Genomic DNA, 20311 nt, shown 5'->3' on the forward strand with positions numbered 1-20311 from the left:
ACTCAGCAGCATATAGTCATTTTCAAGACTATGATTTATTACAATGAAAAGATACAAAGCAAAATCCTCAAAGGGAAAAGGCACATGGGGCGAAGTCTGGTGAAGTCCAGAGGAAACCAGGCATAACCTACCAAGAGTCCTTTCCTAGTGGAGTCACACAGGATGTACTAATTTCCCCAGGAACAAGTTATAACAACATATATGAAGTGTCATCTACCAGAGAAGCTCAATAGAGGCTAAGTGCTAAAGATTTTTATTGGAGGCTGGTCACACAGGCACTGTATGCTTGGCTAATACCAAATCCCAGACTCCCAGAAAGAAAGTAGATGTTCAGAATGAACCACATTGTTTGTACAAACAAACTAGGCACAGTGAGCCACTCTTATCAGAGAAAGTTTTATATCAGTACAGGGAACTGTTTGCCATTCAAGTTCCCAGACAACAGCCAAGGGCCAGCCTTGCAAGGAGACTTTTCTAAGATGAAATGTTAGTTGACTCTTGAAGGATAGTAAAGCATGAATATTAGTTTGCCAGGCAAAGAGGGGAAGAAAGTAATATAAAACATTCAAGGAAAGGTATGGAATCTTGCAAATATGTGAAATATTTAGGCAGTAGTTCATTGTGGTTTGAATATAAATGCATAATCAGCTCTCTAAAGGTAATAGAAGTCTCTAGGACCGAGACACAAAAAGAGAGAGCTGATAACATAAAAAGTAAGTTCAAGAAGGTGTACTATGGAAACTCTAGGGATATGCTATTCTTGAGATGAGCAATTTTGGTTTTCACCTACCCAGGGATAAGATACAAGGCTTTTAACCATTTATACGGTGGAGAGCTCTTAGAACCCAGATTAAAGCTGAATCTCTTTAAAGGGTACAATAGATTAGGAAAAAATGTGCCCTTCAATCCAGAGAAATGACAAGAAAGCTTATCTGTTTCACCCTTGGCTCTGGGTTGGGAAAAATGGCTTCCTTGTATTTGTAATCATGGGCTTTCCCTCACTTAGTTTGTGGTTTGAATTTACATTACTTGCATAGTCTAAAAATCTCAAGCTGAAATACTAACCTCAAAGGTAATTCTGGTTTGATGATCCCCTGGTGACAGAAGCAGATGTAGAATCACTGTGGAGATGAATGACCTCAACTCAAGCTACCCAGGATTCTCCCATATTACAGCTATAATGAAAGTGAAATAACAATAAAAAGTTATAGAATACCTGAGGAAACAACCTTAGGAAAAGTTAGCAACAAAATAAGTTAGCAGTCAACCTGATGAAAGTTAACATACAAAACAAAATAGCGTAATTAGATTCTCAAGAACCTTAGATAATATACCTATTTGATAATAACTATAAAATAAATATGTTTAAAGTTTTATTTTAAAAATTATAAGCATAACTTTATGCCATACAATTTAAAACTTAGTAGACAACATTCTAGAAAAATAACATTGTGTGTTCATTGCAGTTATTTCACAGTCATCAAAAATTAGAAATAACCCAAACATCTATAAACTTGAGACTAAATGATAGTATATTTATGCAGTGGAATACTACATGACAGAATTATTAAGTAAGTCTTACTTAGTGGAAAATGAAAAACTACACCGAGTTAAAAAAGTTAATCGTAGAATAATACAAATTGTATGGTATCTACAGTAAGTTCTCATTTAATGTTGTCAATAGGTTCTAAGACTTTAAGCAGAACTATGTATAACAAAACCAATTTTACCATAAGCTAATTGATAGAAACAAGAGCTCAGTTCCTATGGTATCTCATCAATGTTATAACAAAACAACATTATTTGAGGACCTGTTGTAGTTTAAAAACACGAAAGGTAATGTACAGTTTAGGGATACACATATAGTGAAAATATAAAAACATAGAAATAATAAATATAGAATTTAGGATTTTAGTTACCTCATAAAGAAGAGAAGAAGAATATAATTGGATAGAGTCACTTATTAGACTTCAGCTGCACAAGAAGCAGATTTAACATGTTAAAATTTGATAAAGGTGGGATGCAGGAACATGGCTGTTCATTATAGTCTATATATGTTCCTGGATATATAAAACATAACAATTATATAAAAATTTAAAATACTTTCCATTAAAAGGCAGTCGAGAAAAGGTACAAAAAGGTTAAACTGGTATATTCCTTATGTTGAACTGTTTATGTTTGAATCTTTAATAGATTATTTTGTGTTACTTCTTACATTTTTTATACTCAAAGTTTGAGGTGAAAATAAAAACAAAATGTATTAAATGTGATATTCTGGGATTAATACTTGTTTGAGTTTTCCAGAATTCTAGTAGCACAGTAAAATGTTTCCTGCCCCTGCCCCTAAGATCTTTTCTCTCGTAATCTCTGAGTCAGTTTCCCCTCCATTTTTCCCTCCCCCCATTCTCTCTCTCTGAGACTCTTTCTCTCCTCGTAAATATTTCAGTAATTATTCCTTCAAATACATTTTCAACCCCTTACTCTCTCTCCTCTCCTTCTGATTGATACTCTTATGATGTAAATGTTACACTTGATGTTGTCCCAGAGGTCCCTTAAAACAGTGGTCCCCAACCTTTTTGTCACCAGGGATCGGTGCTCCTATGAGAATCGAATGTCTGATGATATGAGGGGAAGTTGAGGGGGTGATGCTCTTAGCACCTGGACGCCTCTGTCTCTTAGCGTCTCTTTCTGAGCCCTTTACCTTGTGTCGTTCTCTCTCTCCTGGGGTGGTCATTTTTCTGTCTGAGCACGAGCATGTGTGTGTATCTGTTTTTCTTGGTCTATTTCTTAATCCCTCTCTTGGGGTCTTTTAGTCTTATTTGCCTGCTTATTTATATTTCATTTGTTTTATTTAGGTAAAGCTACTTCTTCTTCTAATCCAAGCAGCCCAGCTCCAGACTGGTACAAAGATTTTGTTACAGATGCTGATGCTGAGATTTTAGAGCATTCTGGCAAAATGGTACTTCTCTTTGAAATTCTTCGAATGGCAGAGGAAATTGGGGATAAAGTGTAAGTTCTTTTCTATTTTTATTATACATGAACCTTTTGATAACCTTTCTATTGTTTAAACAATTTATTTGAAGAAATCTGTTTTCTTCCTTTCTAAAGATGTCATTACTTTGATTCATGCAGTGAATGACAACTATATTCTTTTTAAGCAACTAGTTCTGAGTGCATATTCTAGCTGTTTTCTTCAGTGCTATTTTCCCCTTCTGGCGATTGTACCTTGTACTTATTTCCTTGAGCCAAGCCTCTCATTGATATTTATATTTTACCATCTTCAAAATCATTTTTCAATCCATGCAGCGTGGCTTCTACCGTGTCACTTTACTGAAATTTTTCCCCCTAAAGTCACTTAGTGACCTTCTAATCCCCAAATCTAGTGGATACCTCTTACACTTTATTTCACCTCATTGACTAATCACTCTTTATCATTTTTCCATTACTTTTTGTTCTTGTTTGTTTTACTTCTAACATTTGTGCCCCATTTCCGTCCCTGCATCCCCACCCCTCAATCTCATCCTTCAAATTACTATTCAGAAAACATACTTTTAAAGTTTCAAACCAGGCTTATTGTTTAGGTTGTTACAAGGTCCCAACATTCTATGGCAAAATATATATTTTAAAAATATATCTTTTTTAAGATATATATTTTAAAAATATATCTGTGATTTTTTAAAATAACAGTTTAACATAAGTCTAAAAGAAAAAACAAATCATCTTTGGCCTTAGTCAGAGATGACTCCCAGGCTTCCAGCCTAAGTGGCTGGTGGATGATGGTATTATTTCCTAAAATGGACAAGATTAGTGGAGAACTAAGTTTACTAAAGATAGTAAAGACTCTTGCTCTGGCTATGGTAAGTTTGAGAGGCCTATTAGGTATCCATGAGGGATGTCAAGTAGAAAGTGGATATTTGAGTTCAGAGTTTCTGAAAGCTAAGGAGACATTATTGCTCTAGACATGCTCATGTTGTTTTCTGCTATCAACTTCTATAGTTTAAATTAATTTTTATTGGGGTACCATACAAGAATTTAAAGAGTGTAAAAGGGATTTTAGTGGGCTTTTAATTTCCTAACCAGTGCAAGAATTTTGATATGGTCATCATAGGATTCTTCTAGCTTCCCCTATGGTATATTTACCATCTTATAAGGCTACCTATAGTTGAGTACTTCAACTTGCTAGAAAATGTATCCTTATCTTTAGTTTATATAGTGTTCCTATAGCTGTTTCCCCTCTGGTCTAAAATAGAATATATCTACTCCTTTTTTTTCTTAACACTCTTATAATGATCATTTTTAGTTATAAACCCAACTGATAGATGTTATCAGTATTAAGACTATAAAACTGTGTGTTTCCAGAATTGTGATTACTTCTATTCTTTATTTGTCCAACATTTTATTATGGAAAATTTCAAACATAACAAAAAGTAGAAAAAATTTTATTGTGAATGCCCATATACCTATCACCTAGAATCAATATTATATTCTACATTTTATTGTATTTTCTTTATTACATATCTATTTAATCTATCCATTTGTCCATCCATCGTATTTTGCTGATGCCTTTCAAAGTAGGTGGCAGACATTACTAATATAATTTCGAATGTCTCTTCAAATACTGATGGGCATATCTCTCATCATTTTTAGCTTTTCCTCTCAGTTCATTGATCTGTTTTTCATATGGAATAATTTCAGTCTCAACCACATGGTCTTGAATGTACTTCAATTTTTTAGTACCCATCTCAAAATATGGTTGCGGTAAACAAAACACTTCAGCTGAGTTCCTGTTAACACAGACTTCTGGTGAGATTGGTTCATGTTCATTCTGGACCTTATATATCCATTCATGCAACCCAACAGTTTTCTAACTGTGAGGGAAGAAGAAATTTTATTCTACTCTTCAAGATTCTTTCAGCTGGTCTGATAATTAAATCAACATGAGACAGATTAATGAGAAAATAACCAATTTTAATCACATATATACATACGAGAACCCCACATACATGAGAGAATCAGAGATCTCACAAGAGAGGTTCGGAGACAAAAAGGTAATATGAGGTATATATGACATCTTGAGCTAAGTAATGAGGTAAAATGTCCTGAGGCTTTAGAGGGGAGGAGGGTATTTCATAGGATAAGGGCAGGTGTTCAATAAATAGAAGTTTGCCCTGCTCTATAGTTAGATCATAAAAAGTTATTTGTGGTAAAAGTTTCCCTTGAGCCTTCAGGGTCTCAGTTACTTTCAGCTCAAAATAATTTACATGCCAAAGTAGCACATCTTGGAGAGGCCTGTTCTGAACCCCTTTGAAACAACTGAATAACACTGTTGGTGAATGGATAAGAAAATAAGACCCTTACATATGCTGTCTACAAGAGACTTCAGATCGAAAGACACGCACAGACTGAAAGTAAAGGTATGGAAAAGATATTTTATGAAAATGGAAATTTAGAAAACAATCTGGGATAGCAATACTATACCAGACAAAATAGACTTTGAAACAAAGGCTATAACAAGAGACAAAGTAGGACCCAGTAATCCCACTTCTGGATATTTATCTGAAGAAACCCAAAGTACTACTTTGAAAGGACATGTGCATCCATATGTTCATTGCAGCATTATTTTCAATAGCCAAGATGTAGAAGTAACCTGGGTGTCCAATGATGGATGAATGGATAAAGGAGAGGTGGTACATATATACAATAGAATATTACTCAGCCATAAAAATATTTTTTAAAAGAATGAAATCTTGCCATATGTAACATCATGAATGGACCAAGAAGGTATTGTGCTGAATGGAGTAAGTCAGAGAAAGACATACCATATGATTTCACTTACATGTAGAATCTAAAGAACAGAATAAACATGCGAACAAAAGAGAAACAAACATAGATACAGAGAACATTTTGAGGGTTGCTAGATGGGTGGGGGGTTGGAAGGGTGAAAAAGGGGAAAGGATTAAGAAATACTATTCGATAGTCACAAAATAGTCATGGGGATATAAAGTATAGCATAAGGAATGTAGTTAATATTGTAATCACTGTGTCTGGTGTCACATGGGTAATAGATTTATCAGGGTGATCACTTTATGAGTTATATAAACGTCTAATCACTATGTTGTACATCTGAAACTAATACAATGTATGCCCACTAAAATAGAAAGAAAAATATTAAAAAGAATTCATGGAAGTGAGATGACACCATGGGCCAAAGTAATTTAAGAAGGCTAGAGAAGGATATTAAAAAATATATATACAAGACCTTAAACAATAAATTGCATAGAAGAAAACATAGGTTCAAAACTCATGGACCTTGGTTTTAGAGAGGAATTTATGAATTTGACCTTAAAGGCAAGGGAAGTAAAAGCAAAAATAAATGAATGGGACTATATCAAACTAAAAAGCTTCTACTCAGCAAGAGAAACCATCAACAAAAAAATAGCATAGATGATAGAGGCTCTGTTCATCCCTCTGGTGACCAAAATTAAGTTGTGACAGAAACGAGCAAACAGCAAGGAAAATCACCTGGGATCTAGATGAACAAGCCATACAACTAGGGAGAGAACTGGGAAATCGCCCTGCAACGGGAGAAGGTAGGACGGGGTGAGGAGAGGATACAAAGCTGTCTGGTTCTCAGCGACTGGGTGGGACAGAGGCCAAGCAGCGGCAGCTACAGACGCTTCTTAAAGGGGCTGTGTCCTTGAACGGACTTTTATGGTGACGAACCTGCTCGTTCTGAGCACCAGCATGGTTGGGCTGCACAGGGGGCACCAGAATTGTTGGAGTGAGGGCTGAGGGGGGACTCGCCTTTTGTACAGAAGTGCCAGCAGTATCCATTGTTCCTCTGTTGAGCCCTCCCCCATCCCAGTGCATGGACTTAGTGCTGCCATAGCTGAGATGTTATCAAACTGGATAACATAAGTAGCTCTGCCCAAGGATTTCTTGAAACTCTGCCTCCCCCAGCTCGTGGCCGTACCCAAGCCACATCCAGTTGTTTCCTTGGCGAGTCTTGTGCATCTTGCTGAGCAAGCCCCAAGACTCATGGGTGGCAGCTGACCTCGTTTTCTGAATTGGTTTCCTGAGGCAACTATAAGCACAGAATCTGTGTATTGCTTGCTGAATCTTAATAGGTGGCCCCAGAGGGACAGAGGCTTGGGCTAAATTTGGCCTGCAGCTGAGCCCCTCTCAGGACTGTCCTTCTGGACACCTACCGCACAAAGCCATGCTAATAAGACCGGGAGACTTCAGAGCTTTGCTTATTAGTACATGGAAACAGACACAAAAAGGCAGCCAAAATGGGAAGACAAAGAAGCAGAAACCATATGAGAGAATAGAGATCCAGGAATAATGGAGTCAAGCAATCTGACAGAAGCAGAGTTCAAAACACTGGTTATAAAGATGCTCAATGAACTGAGGGGAAGTGTAGATGAATTCAGTGAGAACTTCAACAGAGAGATAAAAAACATGAAAATGGAAATGGAAATTATAAAAGAGAACCAGTCAGAAATGAATACATTATCTGAGATGAAGAGTATATTAGAGAGAATTAATAGAGTGGATAAAGAAGAGGATCAAACCACCGATATAGAGAATGGGGAAGCCAAGGTTACCTGGCAGAAATCAGAATGGCAATAAAAAAGCCAAGAATATAATAATAATTTAAAGAGTCTTTGGGACAAAATTAAGTGTAAAAACATTCATGTAATAGGAGTACCTGATAGAGGAGAGGGAGAACAAGATGTGGAAAAGCTATTTGAAGAAATAATGATGGAAAACTTCCCTCACCTGGTGAAGGAAATAGACATACAACCCCAGGAAGGACAGAGAGTCCCAAGAAACTGGAACCTAAAGAGGCCCACACCAAGACACATCATAATTAAAATTCGAAAGGTTAACTACAAAGAGAGAATCTTAAAAGCAGCAAGAGCAAAGCAGTTGGTTACCTACAAGCGAGCACCCATAAGGCTGGCAGCTGATTTCTCAAAAGAAACTTTGCAGGACAGAAGGGCTCGGCACAAAATATTCGACGTGATGAAAACCCAGGATCTACAGCCAAAAATACTTTATCCAGTAAAGTTATAATTTAGAGTCGAAGGACAGATAAAGAGCTTCCCAGACAAAAATAAGCTAAAGGAATTTACTTCTCTGGGAAGAAAAAACATGTATCAAAAACAAGAATAAAGAATGATAACAACTACATTCCTATCAACAAGTACCTCAAAGGGAAAAGAATTAAGTGCTCTAACCAAAAGACAAACTGGCCGAATGGATAAGAAAACAAGACTCCTACATATGCTGCCTACAAGAGACTTACTTCAGATTAGAAGACACACACAGACTAAAAGAAAGGAGATGGAAAAAGATATTGCCTTGATAGACCTAGAGAGTATTGTGCTGAATGAAATGGGTCAGATAAAGAAAAATATCACATGATTCCATGTACATGTGGAATCTAAAGAACAAAATCAACAACAACAAAAGCGGAAATAAGCTCACAGATACAGAGAATATTTAGAAGGATACTAGATGGGAGGGTGTTAGAGGGACAAAAAAAGGCAAAGAGATTAAGAGGTACAAACAGATAGTTGCAGAATAGACATGGAGATGTAGAGTGTAGCATGGGGAAGATGGTCAAAATGTTGGAATAAATATGTAAGGGAGAAGAGGGGTGCTAGATTTAGTGGGGTGATCACTTTGCGAGTTATGTGGATCTCTGATCACTATGCTATACAACTGAAACTGGTATATTATTGTGTGCCAACTATAATGAAAAAAACTCATTGAATTGTACAATGTAAATACAAGCCACTATTTATTATATTACAATAAAGACAGAAAAATAAAGAATGACAAAATAGTAATAACTGTTGAAACAAACATAAAAGAAACCATAAAAAAAATAAATGAAACAACCAACTGAATGGCAGAAGATATTTGCAAACAACACCTCCAATAAGGGGCTATTATCCAAAATACACAAAGAACTCATACAACTCAACAACTGAAAAACAAACTGGATTGTTAAAAAAATGGGCGGAGGACCTGAACAGACACTGCTCCCAAGAAGACATACAAATGGCCAACAAACATGAAAAGATGCTCAACTTCACTTACTATTAGGGAAATGCAAATCAAAACTGCAATGAGATACCACCTTACACCTATTAGAAAGGCTGCCATCCATAGGACAATAAGTATTGGAGAGTTTGTGAGGAAAAAGGAACCTTCATACACTGCTGATTGGAATGTAAACTGATACAGCCACTGTGGAAAATACTATGAGGATTCTTCAAAAATCTACAAATTATCATATGACCTGGCAATCCCTTTTCTGGATATCTACTCCCAAAATTTGAAAACATTTATCCATAAAGATGTATGCACCCCATTGTTCATTGCAGCATTATTCATGGTTGCCAAGAAAGACATGGAAATAACTGAAGTGCCCTTTGATAGATGATTGGATAAAGATGTGGTACATGTACACAACGGGATATTACTCAGCCATAAGAAATAAATGAAATACCGCCATCTGCGACAACTTGGATAGATCTTGAGAGTATCATGCTAAGCAAAATAAGTCAGACAGAAAAAGTTGAGAACCATATGATTTTACTTACATGTGATATATACAGCTGAAAGCAACACACAAACAAGACAGGAAAACAAACTAAAACCCAGACACAGACAACAGTTTAGTGGTTACCAGAAGGAAAAGGGGGAGTGAGGAGGTAGATAAGGGAAAGTGGGTCAAATATATGGTGACAAAAGAGATTTGACTTTGGGTGGTGAACACATAATGCAATATACATATGATGTATTATTGTACATGTGAAACTTAACCAATGTCACCCCAATAAATTTAATTAAAATATATTTAAAATTAAAAGTAAAATGAAAAATAAATAACACTGTTGGTGCATATTGAACTTGTGGTCAACTAAGATGCTCATTTTTTTTGAAGAACTACTGTTAGATCAGATTCTCCTATTCTCTTTGTGCAGTTGACATATATATATATGTATGTATTTATGTATATAAACGTATATATATGTTTATATACATAAATCTATATATATAATAGATAAAGCAAAGAAACAAGAAAGAGAAGCCCTGCTTTGTAACATTTGCTGATTTCCATGATATAAATATTCCCAGTATAGTCAATTTAAGCTACCGGCATGATGTCAGAGATGGGAAGAGATGTTAACAATCCACTTTTCTGTTTCAAGCTAATTACAGCCAACTCTAGTACACCACCAGTTTCATCCCAGCCCTTCTGATTGTTTTCTTTCAGTTAAATATTTTTTGATTGAATCTGTATTCCCAGATTTTTGATATGTGTGAATTTTATAAGTATTGTCTTTATGTTTTTACGTGGGTCCTTTATAGAAAAGAAAAAGCCAAAATAGTTTGTATAAGTATGAAAATTATTACTAATCAAGACAATAGTTCTTCATGTTGTCTACACCTAGAAAAGGTTAACAGAGGTAACCATTAGTTTATAGCCACTTAGTCCTAATAACACTACCTTTTTCATAGTAAGACTTATCTGAACTCAGTGGTTCCCAGAACCTGCCTTAATGCTGTGTCAAGTCAACCTTTTTCCAGAATAGTGGCCCCAAATCCAGATTAATTTCAATTAAACAAATAGTATTTCTAAGAATTTAAGTTGCCCAATCATAGGAATTCTCAAAAACTTTGTATTTCAGAAGAATTGATTCAAATAAGGTTTTTGATTTTGAAAGATAATCTACTGAGGGAGAGATCAAGGCATATCCCCTGGTCATTTATGCTGAGCACCTGAAGTCGGTTCATTTACTTACCAGTATACTGAGAGTACCAACTGGTAGACAGTAGACTCCCACAGTGCAGAGTTCAGGAAGCCAAAAAGTTGCCCATGCATATGTTGTTAACTTCCAAAAGCTGTTTTATAGCTTCAGTTTTTCTTTTTAGTTCTATTAAATCTGAAGACGTGTACCAGTGAGGGGTGAAATATCTTCTGGATTTATAAGCACCTCCTACATTACAGCTTTCAGAATCAAAACAAAAAATATGCTTGCTATCGGTGTCTAGTTCATTGTATACTGACCTATTTTGCTTGCATATATAAGGGAAAGAATGAACTCTCATATATTCTTTTTAGATTTTTTTTTTCATTTTCAGTGTGTAATTATGTCCACTTCTCACTAATTAGGTAGATCAGAGCAGTGGTTCTCAAACTATTTCTCAGAGGCCTTGTAAGTCGATGACCTAGAGCAGAAGGTGAGGGGCCATTAACACTTTTCCTTCTCCCCCAATGCCTACAACACCTTTTATACTACTTTTTATATTAAAACCATATAAAACTTCATATGAACACACAGTTTTCATGGCTTTTAAAAAGGAGTTATAGGTTATGCTTTTGGTGTCATGTCTAAGAATTGTTTGTCTAACCCCAAGTTAATGAAGATTTTCTTTTTCATGTTCTAAACATTCTGTAGTTTTATATTTTACATTTAGATTTATGTTCTATAGAGTTAATTTTTGATAAAATGTGAGGTTTGGGCCAAACTTCATTTTTTAAAAAAGTATAGATGTCCAATTTTGCCAAGACCACTGTTAAAAAGACTCCTTTTTCCATTGAATTGCCTTTGCCTCTCTGTCAGAAATCAATTAATTCTATTCTTTGGCTCTATATGTGGAGTCTGTATTCTGTTCCATTGATTTATACTTGTCCCCTCATCAGTACTACACTGTTTTGATTACTCTAGCTTTTTAAGTGTTGAAATCCTGTAGAGTTAGGCCTCCAACTTTTTCTCTTTCAAAATTGTTTTGATTACTCTATGTGTTTGGCATCCCCATGTAAACTTTAGAATCAGCTTGTTAATTTCTACAAAAAAAAAAAAAAATCCTACTGGGGTTTTGATTAGAATCGTGTTGAATTTGTAGATCAATTCGGGAAGAAGTGATATCTTTTCTATTTGAATCTTCTAATCCAAGAACACTCATTTGTTTTTTTAGCCTTGTTTTCAGCCAGTCTCTCATATCTCTGGACTTGATTGAAGATTTTCTTGAATTGGCTAGTAGGGAGAAGACAGAAGATAAAGATAAACCTCTTATTTATAAAGGTGAGTTACAAACATTTCTATATTATAATTTTTAAAACATTTATTTATACATATTACATAAACATTTTAACAGTAAAAGAAAAAATATTGCCCAGACCCACAAAAATTTTTTTTAAACAGCTTTATTGAGATGTAATTCACATACTGTATAGTTCAACCATTTAAAATGTACAATTTAATGGTTTTTAGTAGATTTACAGAGTTGTGTAACTATTACAGCCAATTTTTGAAAGTGTTAATCATCACCAAAGAAACCCTGTACCCTTTAGCTATCATGCTCCTACCTCCCCCTTGTACCCTTATGCAGTCACTAATCTTTGTTTCGATAGATTGACCTTTCTGGACCTTTCATATAAATGGATTCATATAATATGCGGTCTTTTGTGACTGGCTTCTTTCATATAAAATGTTTTCAAGGTTCATTCATGTTGTAGCATGTGATAGTACTTCATTTGTGTTTATGGCCTAATAAAAATTCATTTTCTGGATAATACCCACATTTTGATCTTCCTTCCTTCCTTCCTTCCTTCCTTCCCTTCCTTTCCTTCCTTTCCTTCCTTTCCTTCCTTTCCTTCCTTTCCTTCCTTTCCTCCCTTCCTCCCTCCCTCCCTCGCTCCCCTTGTGACTATTATGAGTAATGCTGCTATGAACATTTGTATACAAGGTTTTATTTATTTAATTTAAACATCTGTTTTCAGTTCTTTTGGATATATACCTAGGAATGGAATTATTGGGTCATATGATAATTCTCTGTTTAACTTATTGAGGAACTACCAAACTGTTTTCCACACTCACTGCACTATTTTACATTCCCACAAGCAGTGTACAGGGTTTCCAATTTCTCCACATCTTCGCCTGTGCTTGTTTTGTATTTTATTTTTAAATTATAGCCATCCTAGTATCTGTGAAGTGGTATCTCATTGTGATTTTGATTTGTATTTCTCTAATGACTAATAATGTTCAGCATTCAGATCTACCCGTTTTCAAATTTGGGTTATTAGTCTTTTTTGTTACTGAGTTGAGAGGTTTGTTTGTTTGTTTGTTTGTTTGTTTTACATTTTCTGCCTACTAGCCCTTATCAGCTATATAATTTGTAAATATTTTATCTTATTCTGTGTGTTGTCTTTTTACTTTGAGTGTCCTCTGATGCACAAAAGCTTTTATTTTTCATTTTGATGAAGTCCAATTTATTTATTTTTATGTTACTTATGCTTTTAGTGTTATAGTAACAAACCAATGCCAAATCCAAGTTCATGAAGTTGTACCCCTATGTTTCCTTCAAAGAATTATATAGTTTTAGCTCTTATATTTAGATCTTTGATCCATTTTGAGTTAATTTTTATATATAGTATAAGCTAAAGGTCCCACTTCAGTCCTTCACTATGGCTATCCAGTTGTCCTAGCACTAGTTTTTGAAAAGACCATTCTTTCCCCATTGAATAGTCTTGGCACCCTTGTTGAAAATCAGTTGACCATGGAGACATAGATTTATTTCTTGATTCTGAGTTCTATTCCATTAATCCATGTTTCAGTCCTTATGCCAGTAACACGCTGTCTTGATTACTGTTGCTTTGAAAGTACATTTTGAAAGTGTGAGTCCTCCTGCTTTGTTCTTCAAGATTGTTTTGGCTGTTTGGTCCCTTGCAATTCCATATAAATTTTAGAATCACCTTTTACATTTCTACAGAGAAGTCAGTTTGGATTCTGATAGGAATTGTGTTGAATTTGTTTCTACTTATTTTATTGTTTTTGATAGTATTGTAAGTAGAATTGTATACTTAATTTCATGTTTTAATTTTTCATTGCAAATACATAAATTGAGTTTTGTCTATTAAATCATTTATTTTAATTGTGTTTTAGTGGATTTCTTAAAGGATCGTTCAAATACAAGATCATGTCATCTGCAAATAGAGATAATTTTCTTCTTCCTTTCCAGTGTGGATTACTTGCCCACTTTCCCTGGTTAGAATCTCAAGTACAATGTTGAATTGAAGTGGCAAGAGCCAAAATCCTTTTCTTGTTCCTGATCTTAGGAGGAAAGAATGTGATCTTGCACTATTATTTAAAGTTTTAGCTTTCACTATAATGTATAGTTTTAGCTTTCGTTTTTTCATAGATACTGTTTTTCAAGTTGAGGAAGGAAGGTCCCTTCTCTTTCTAGTTTTTTGTTTTTTATTGTGAATGTGTGTTGGATAGTATCAAATGATTTCTCTGTGTGGGTTTTAAAATTCTATTGATATGGAATATTACTTTGATTATCATATTTTAAACCAACCTTACGTACCTGGGATAGATCCCATTTGGTCATTGTATATAATTCTCTTTATATGTTGTTGGATTTAGTATGCTAGTATTTTGTTGAGGATTTCTGCCTCCTTATACATAAGAGATACTAGTTTTCAGTTTTGTTTTCTCATAATGCTTCTGTGTGGTTTTGGTATGAGTCTAATAGTGGCCTCATTTAATGAGTTGGGAAATGATCCCTCTTTGATTTTTTGGAATAGTTTGGAAAGGATTGGTATTAATTTTTCTTAAAATATTTGCTAGAATTCAACAGTGAAGCCATTTGGACCTGTTTTTTCTTGTGGGTAGTAGTAGTTGTTGTTATTATTACTATAAAATATACATAACCAAATTTAACATTTTGTCAGTGAAAAGGTAACCTACAGAATAGGAGGAAACACTTGCAAATGATATATCTGCTAAGGTGTTACTATCTAGAACACATAAAGAACTATTGCGCCTCAACAACAACAACAACAACAACAACAACAAAATAACTGGATTCAAAAAATGAGCATAAGACTTGAATAGATATTCTCTAAAGATGATATACAAATGACTAACAACCACATGAAAACATGGTTAACATCACTAATTATTAGAGAATTGAGAATCTAAACTACAATACACTTAATACAACCCAACACTCAATAGGATGGCTGCTATTAAAAATGACAGGAATGTAATATAATGCAGCCACTATGGAAAACAGTATGGCAGGCAGTTCCTCAACAAATTAAAACTAGAATTATCATATGATCCAGCATGCCCTTCTGGGTATAAACCCAAAAGAATTTAAAGCGTGGTCTCAAAGAGATATTTGTATACCCATATTAATAGCAGCATTATTGACAATACTAAAACGTTGGAAACAACCCAAATGTACATCGTTAGATCAATGGATTAACAAAATGCAGTACACATATACAATGAAATATTATTCAGCTTTTCAAAGGGAGGAAATCTTGTCGCATGCTACAATATGAATGAACTTTGAAGATATTATACTAAGTGAAATAAGCCAACACAAAAACGACAAATACTGTGCAATTCCATTTGTTTGAGATATCTGAAGTAGTCAGATTCATAGAGACAGAAAGTAGAATAGTGAGGAAGCAGAGAATGGGTAGTTGTTTAATAGGTATGGTTTCGGTTTTGCAAGATGAAAAAGTTCTTGAGACCTGTTAACACTACTGAACTGTACACTTAAAATGCTTTAGCTGGTAAATGTTATGGTATGTGTGTTTTACTACAATTTAAAAAGTTACACAACCAACTCCTTAGTGGAAGTGCGGTAAAGCAAGGTTATTGTTTGTTTTGTTTTACATTAATTTTTCCATTTTGTCAGTATTTGTCTTTCATTAAACATACAAATTTTTAAAAACTGGTAAGAGATATTGGACAAGAAAATGAGAACTCAGTAGTTTTTTGTTTATTCTGTAAGGCAAAGTAGATTTGTATATAAAATTAAATAGGCGTTATTTAAAAAAAAAAAAAAACGATATTTGATGAATACCCACCAGGTACCCTGCCAAGGACTGGGACATATCCAAAAAAATATTACTATGAGTAATGTCAGTGAGTTTACAGTTGTCCCTCTCTTAAGGAGCTAATAGTCTAATGGTGAATATAGATACTAAACAAATAAATACAGAAAATTAAACGCCCAGGAAATTGAGAGGAGGAAAATATTTCTATGATTTAGGAAGAAGTTGGTGTAATCATCATACCTCAAGATATCTTGGAAATCTCCTTAGTATGTCTTAACCTTATTTCTCCTTATCAGTCAATTAGTAGAAAACAAAGAAATCCAAATTGGGAGGAGAGAAATAGGAAGAAAAAAAAGTTTCTACAATTTTGACCATTTTTAAGTGTCCAGATCTGTAGCATTATTTAAAAGAAATTTCACAAGTCCTGCTGGGGTGCAAGTACATGAAGCTCCTTACCCTGTCATGCCAGAAGTCCTCTCCCCATAAAATAAGTTTAGTTTTTAAACTTTTTATTGTTTCAGAAACATTAAAAATTTTTTTAATTTTTAAATTATTGTTGACATTCAACATATTAGTTTCAGGTATACAGCATAGTGGTTAGACACTTATATAATTTATGAAGTGATCCCCCTGATAAGTCTTGTACTTACCTGGCACCATACATAGTTATTACAATATTATTGACTATATTTTCCTATGCTATACTTTCACACTCCCCATGATGATTTTATAACTGTCGGTTTGTACTTTTTAATCCCTTTCCCTTTTCATCAAGCCCTCCAACACTATACCCACATGGCAACTATCAGTTTGTTCTTTGTATCTATGAGCATGTTTCTGCTTTGTTTGTTTGTTTATTTTGTTCTTTAGATTCCACATGTGAGTGAAATCAGATGGCATTGGTCTTTCTCTGTCTGACTTACTTCACTTAGCATAAAACTCTCTAGGTCCATCCATGTTGTTGTAAATGGCAAGACTTCCTTCTTTTTAATGGCTGAATAATGTTACATTATATATATGTACCACTTCTTTATCCATTCATTTATTGATGGAAACTTAGGTTGCTTCCATATCTTGGCTATTGTAAATAATTCAACGAACATAGGGGTGCATATGTCTTTTTGAATTAGTGTTTTGGATTTCTTTGGAGAAATACTCAAAAATGGACTTTCTGGGTCAAAAGATAGTTCTTTTTTTAATAATTAGAGGAGCTTCCATATTGTTTTTCATAGTGGCTGCCCCAATTTGCAATCCCACCAACAGTGTATGAGGGTTTCCTTTTCTCCACATCTTCTCTAACATTTGCTGTTTGTCGATTAATTGAGGATGGCCTTTCTGACAAATGTGAGATGATATCTCACTTGTGGTTTTAATTTAATTCCCTGATGATTAGTGATACTGAGCCTCTTCACATATGTCTGTTGGCTATCTGTGTCCTCTTTGGAGAAATATCTATTTAGGTCCTCTGACTGTCTTTTAATTGGATGGCTTTTTTTTTTTCCTTTTGGTGTTAAGTTGTATAAGTTCCTTATATATTTTGAATATTAACCCCTTATTGGATATATCATTAGCAAATATCTTCTCTCATTCAGTACTTTTTCTCTTCATTTTGTTTACGGTTGCCTTCTCTGCAAAAACTTTTTATTTTGATGTAGTTCCATCTTTTTATTTTTTCTTTTGTTTCACTTGCCTGAGAAGATCTATCCAAAAAAGTATTACTAAGAGTAATGTCAAAGAGTTAACTGCCTAAGTTTTCATTTATTAGTTTTATGGTTTTGGGTCTTACATGAGAGTCTTTAGTCGATTTTGAGTTTATTCTTGTAAATGATGTAAGAAAGTTTCTTTTTTTGCATATTTCATTTTTTTTGCATATATCTCTAGTTTCATTTTTTTGCATGTGTATCTACAGTTTTCCCAACACCGTCTATTGAAGAGACAGTCCTTACCCTATTGTTTATTCTTGCCTCCTTTGTTATAGATTAATTGACCATGTCAATGTAGGTTTATTTCTGGGCTCTTTATTATGTTCTGTTGATCTATGTGTTTGTTTTTATGCAAGTAACATGCCATTTTCATTACTGTAACCTTGTACTATAGTTTGATATCAGCTAGCATAATACTTCCAATTTTGTTCTTCTTCCTCAAGATTGCATTGGCTATTCAGGGACTTTTGTGGTTCCATATAGATTTTAGGATGAATTGTTCTAGTTCTGTGAAAAATGCCATTGGTATTTTGATAAGGATTGCACTGAATCTATAGATTGCTTTGGGTAGTATGGATGTTTGAATGATGTTATTTCTGCCTATTTATGAGCACGGTATATGCTTCCATTTATTTGTGTCTTCATTGTTTTTCTTGAATGTCTTATAATTATCCAGTTGTCTTTTACTACATTGTTTAAATTTATTTTTAAGTATTTTATATTTGTGATACAATTGTGAATGGGATTGTTTTCTTAATTTCTCTGATAGTTTTGTTATTGGCATATAAAATGCCACCAATTTCTGAATATTAATTTTGTATCTTGCTACTTATTGAATTCATTTATCAATTCTAACAGTTTTGTGTGTGTGTGTAGAATATTTTAGAGTTCTTTATATATAGCATCAAGTCATATGCAAATAGTGACGGATTTACTTCCTATCCAATTTGGATGCCTTTTGTTTCTTTTTCTTCTCTGATTGCTATGGCTAGGACTTTGAATACTACGTTGAATAGGAGTTGTGAAAGTGGACATTCTTTTCTTGTTTCTCATCTTAAGGAAAACACTTTTAGCTTTTCCTGGTTGAGTATGATGTTAGCTGTGGGTTTGTGATATATGACCTGTAGTATGTTGTTCCCTCTATTCCCACTTTGCTGAGAGTTTTTATCATAAACCGATGTTAGAGTTTGCCAAAGTTTTTCTGCATCTATTAATATGATCATATATTTTTTATCTTTCATTTTGTTTACATGGTGTATCATGTTAAATGATTTGCGGATATTGAACCAACCTTGAATCACTGGAATAAATCCTACTTAATCGTGGTGTATGACCTTTTTAATATATTTCTGAATTTGGTTTGCTAATATTTTGTTGAGGATATTTGCATCTATGTTCGTCAGGTATATCAATTTATAATTCTCTCTTTTTGTAATGTCTTTGGTTTTGGAATCAGAGTAATGGTGGCCTTGTAAAATGAAATTGGGAACATTCCCTCTTAATTTTTTGGAATAGTTTGAGAAGATTAAGTATTCTTTGAATGTTTGGTGAAATTCACCTTTGAAGCCATCTGTTCCAGGATTTTTGTTTATGGGGAGTTTTTTGATTACCAATTCAATTACATTAGTATTTATGGGTCTATTCACATTTTTTTCTTCTTGATTTTGTCCTGTAAGATTATACGTTTCTAGGAATTTATCCATTTCTTCCAGATTGTTTAGTTCATTGGCATATAATTGTTCTTAGTATTTTCTTATAATCCTCTGGATTTCTGGGATGTCAGCTGTCACTTCTATTTCATTTCTGAATTTGATTATTTGTTTCCTCTCTCATTTTTTCTTCATGAGTCTGGTTAAAAGTTTATCAGTTTACTTATTCTTTTCAAAGAACAGCCATAGGTTTCATTGATCTTTTGTATTGTAGTTTTAGAATCTATTCAGTTTATTTTCCCCATGATGTTTATTATTTCCTTCCTTCTACTCACTTTAGTTTTTCGTTATTATTTTTAATGTTTCTTTAGTTGTGTGTAAAATTAGATTGTTGAAAATTTTCTTTTTTCTTAAGTTAAGCCTGTACGTCTATGAATTTCTCTCTTAGAACTGCTTTGGATGTGTCCCCTAGATTTTGGGTCATTGTGTTTTCATTTTTATTTGTTTCAATGTATCTGTTGATCTCTTTGTTAACTCATTCATTGTTTAGTAACCTGTTATTTAGCCTCCATGTGTTTTTGTATTTTTCAGTTTTTTCTTGTAATTTCTAGTTTCATATCATTTTGATCAGGGAAGATGCTTGCTACGTTTTCAGTGGTCTTAAATTTACTGAGACTTGTTTTTTGGACAAACATGTGGTCTATCCTGGAAAATGTTCCATGTGCACTTGAAAAGAATGTATATTCTGCTGTTTTGGGGAGAAATGTTCTAAAAACGTCGATTCCATCTGGTCTAATGTGTTATTTAATATTGCTGTTTCCTTGTTGATTTTTCGTCTGGATGATATATCCCTTGATGTCAATGGGGTGTTAAATCCCCTACTAGGACTGTGTTACTGTCAATCTCTCCCTTTATGTCTGTCAATATTTGCATTATTTATTTAGGTGCTCCTACATTGGGTGTGTAAATATTGATGAGGGCTATATCTCATTGTTGGATTTCTCCTTTTATCATTATGAAATGTCTTTCTTTGTCTCTTGTTATAGCCTTTGTTTTAAAATGCATGGTTTTTATACATA

The 20311-nt window shown here is 34.0% G+C and overlaps 1 protein-coding gene across 6 annotated transcripts in view; it reads left to right on the forward strand.

Moving 5' to 3' along the window:
- The window catches only part of ATRX (ATRX, chromatin remodeler), a 261938-nt gene that overhangs the window by 183247 nt on the left and 58380 nt on the right, over nucleotides 1-20311 (forward strand). For all 6 annotated transcript variants that reach the window (XM_015588100.2, XM_015588104.2, XM_015588103.2 and 3 more), the window contains 2 exons: nucleotides 2856-3009; nucleotides 12001-12107. In XM_015588100.2, coding sequence (XP_015443586.1) covers nucleotides 2856-3009; nucleotides 12001-12107 — 261 coding nt within the window. The remainder of the gene's footprint in view (nucleotides 1-2855; nucleotides 3010-12000; nucleotides 12108-20311) is intronic.

This window comes from Pteropus alecto, unplaced genomic scaffold (genome assembly GCF_000325575.1).
Source record: "Pteropus alecto unplaced genomic scaffold, ASM32557v1 scaffold374, whole genome shotgun sequence".
Lineage (NCBI taxonomy): Eukaryota > Metazoa > Chordata > Mammalia > Chiroptera > Pteropodidae > Pteropus > Pteropus alecto.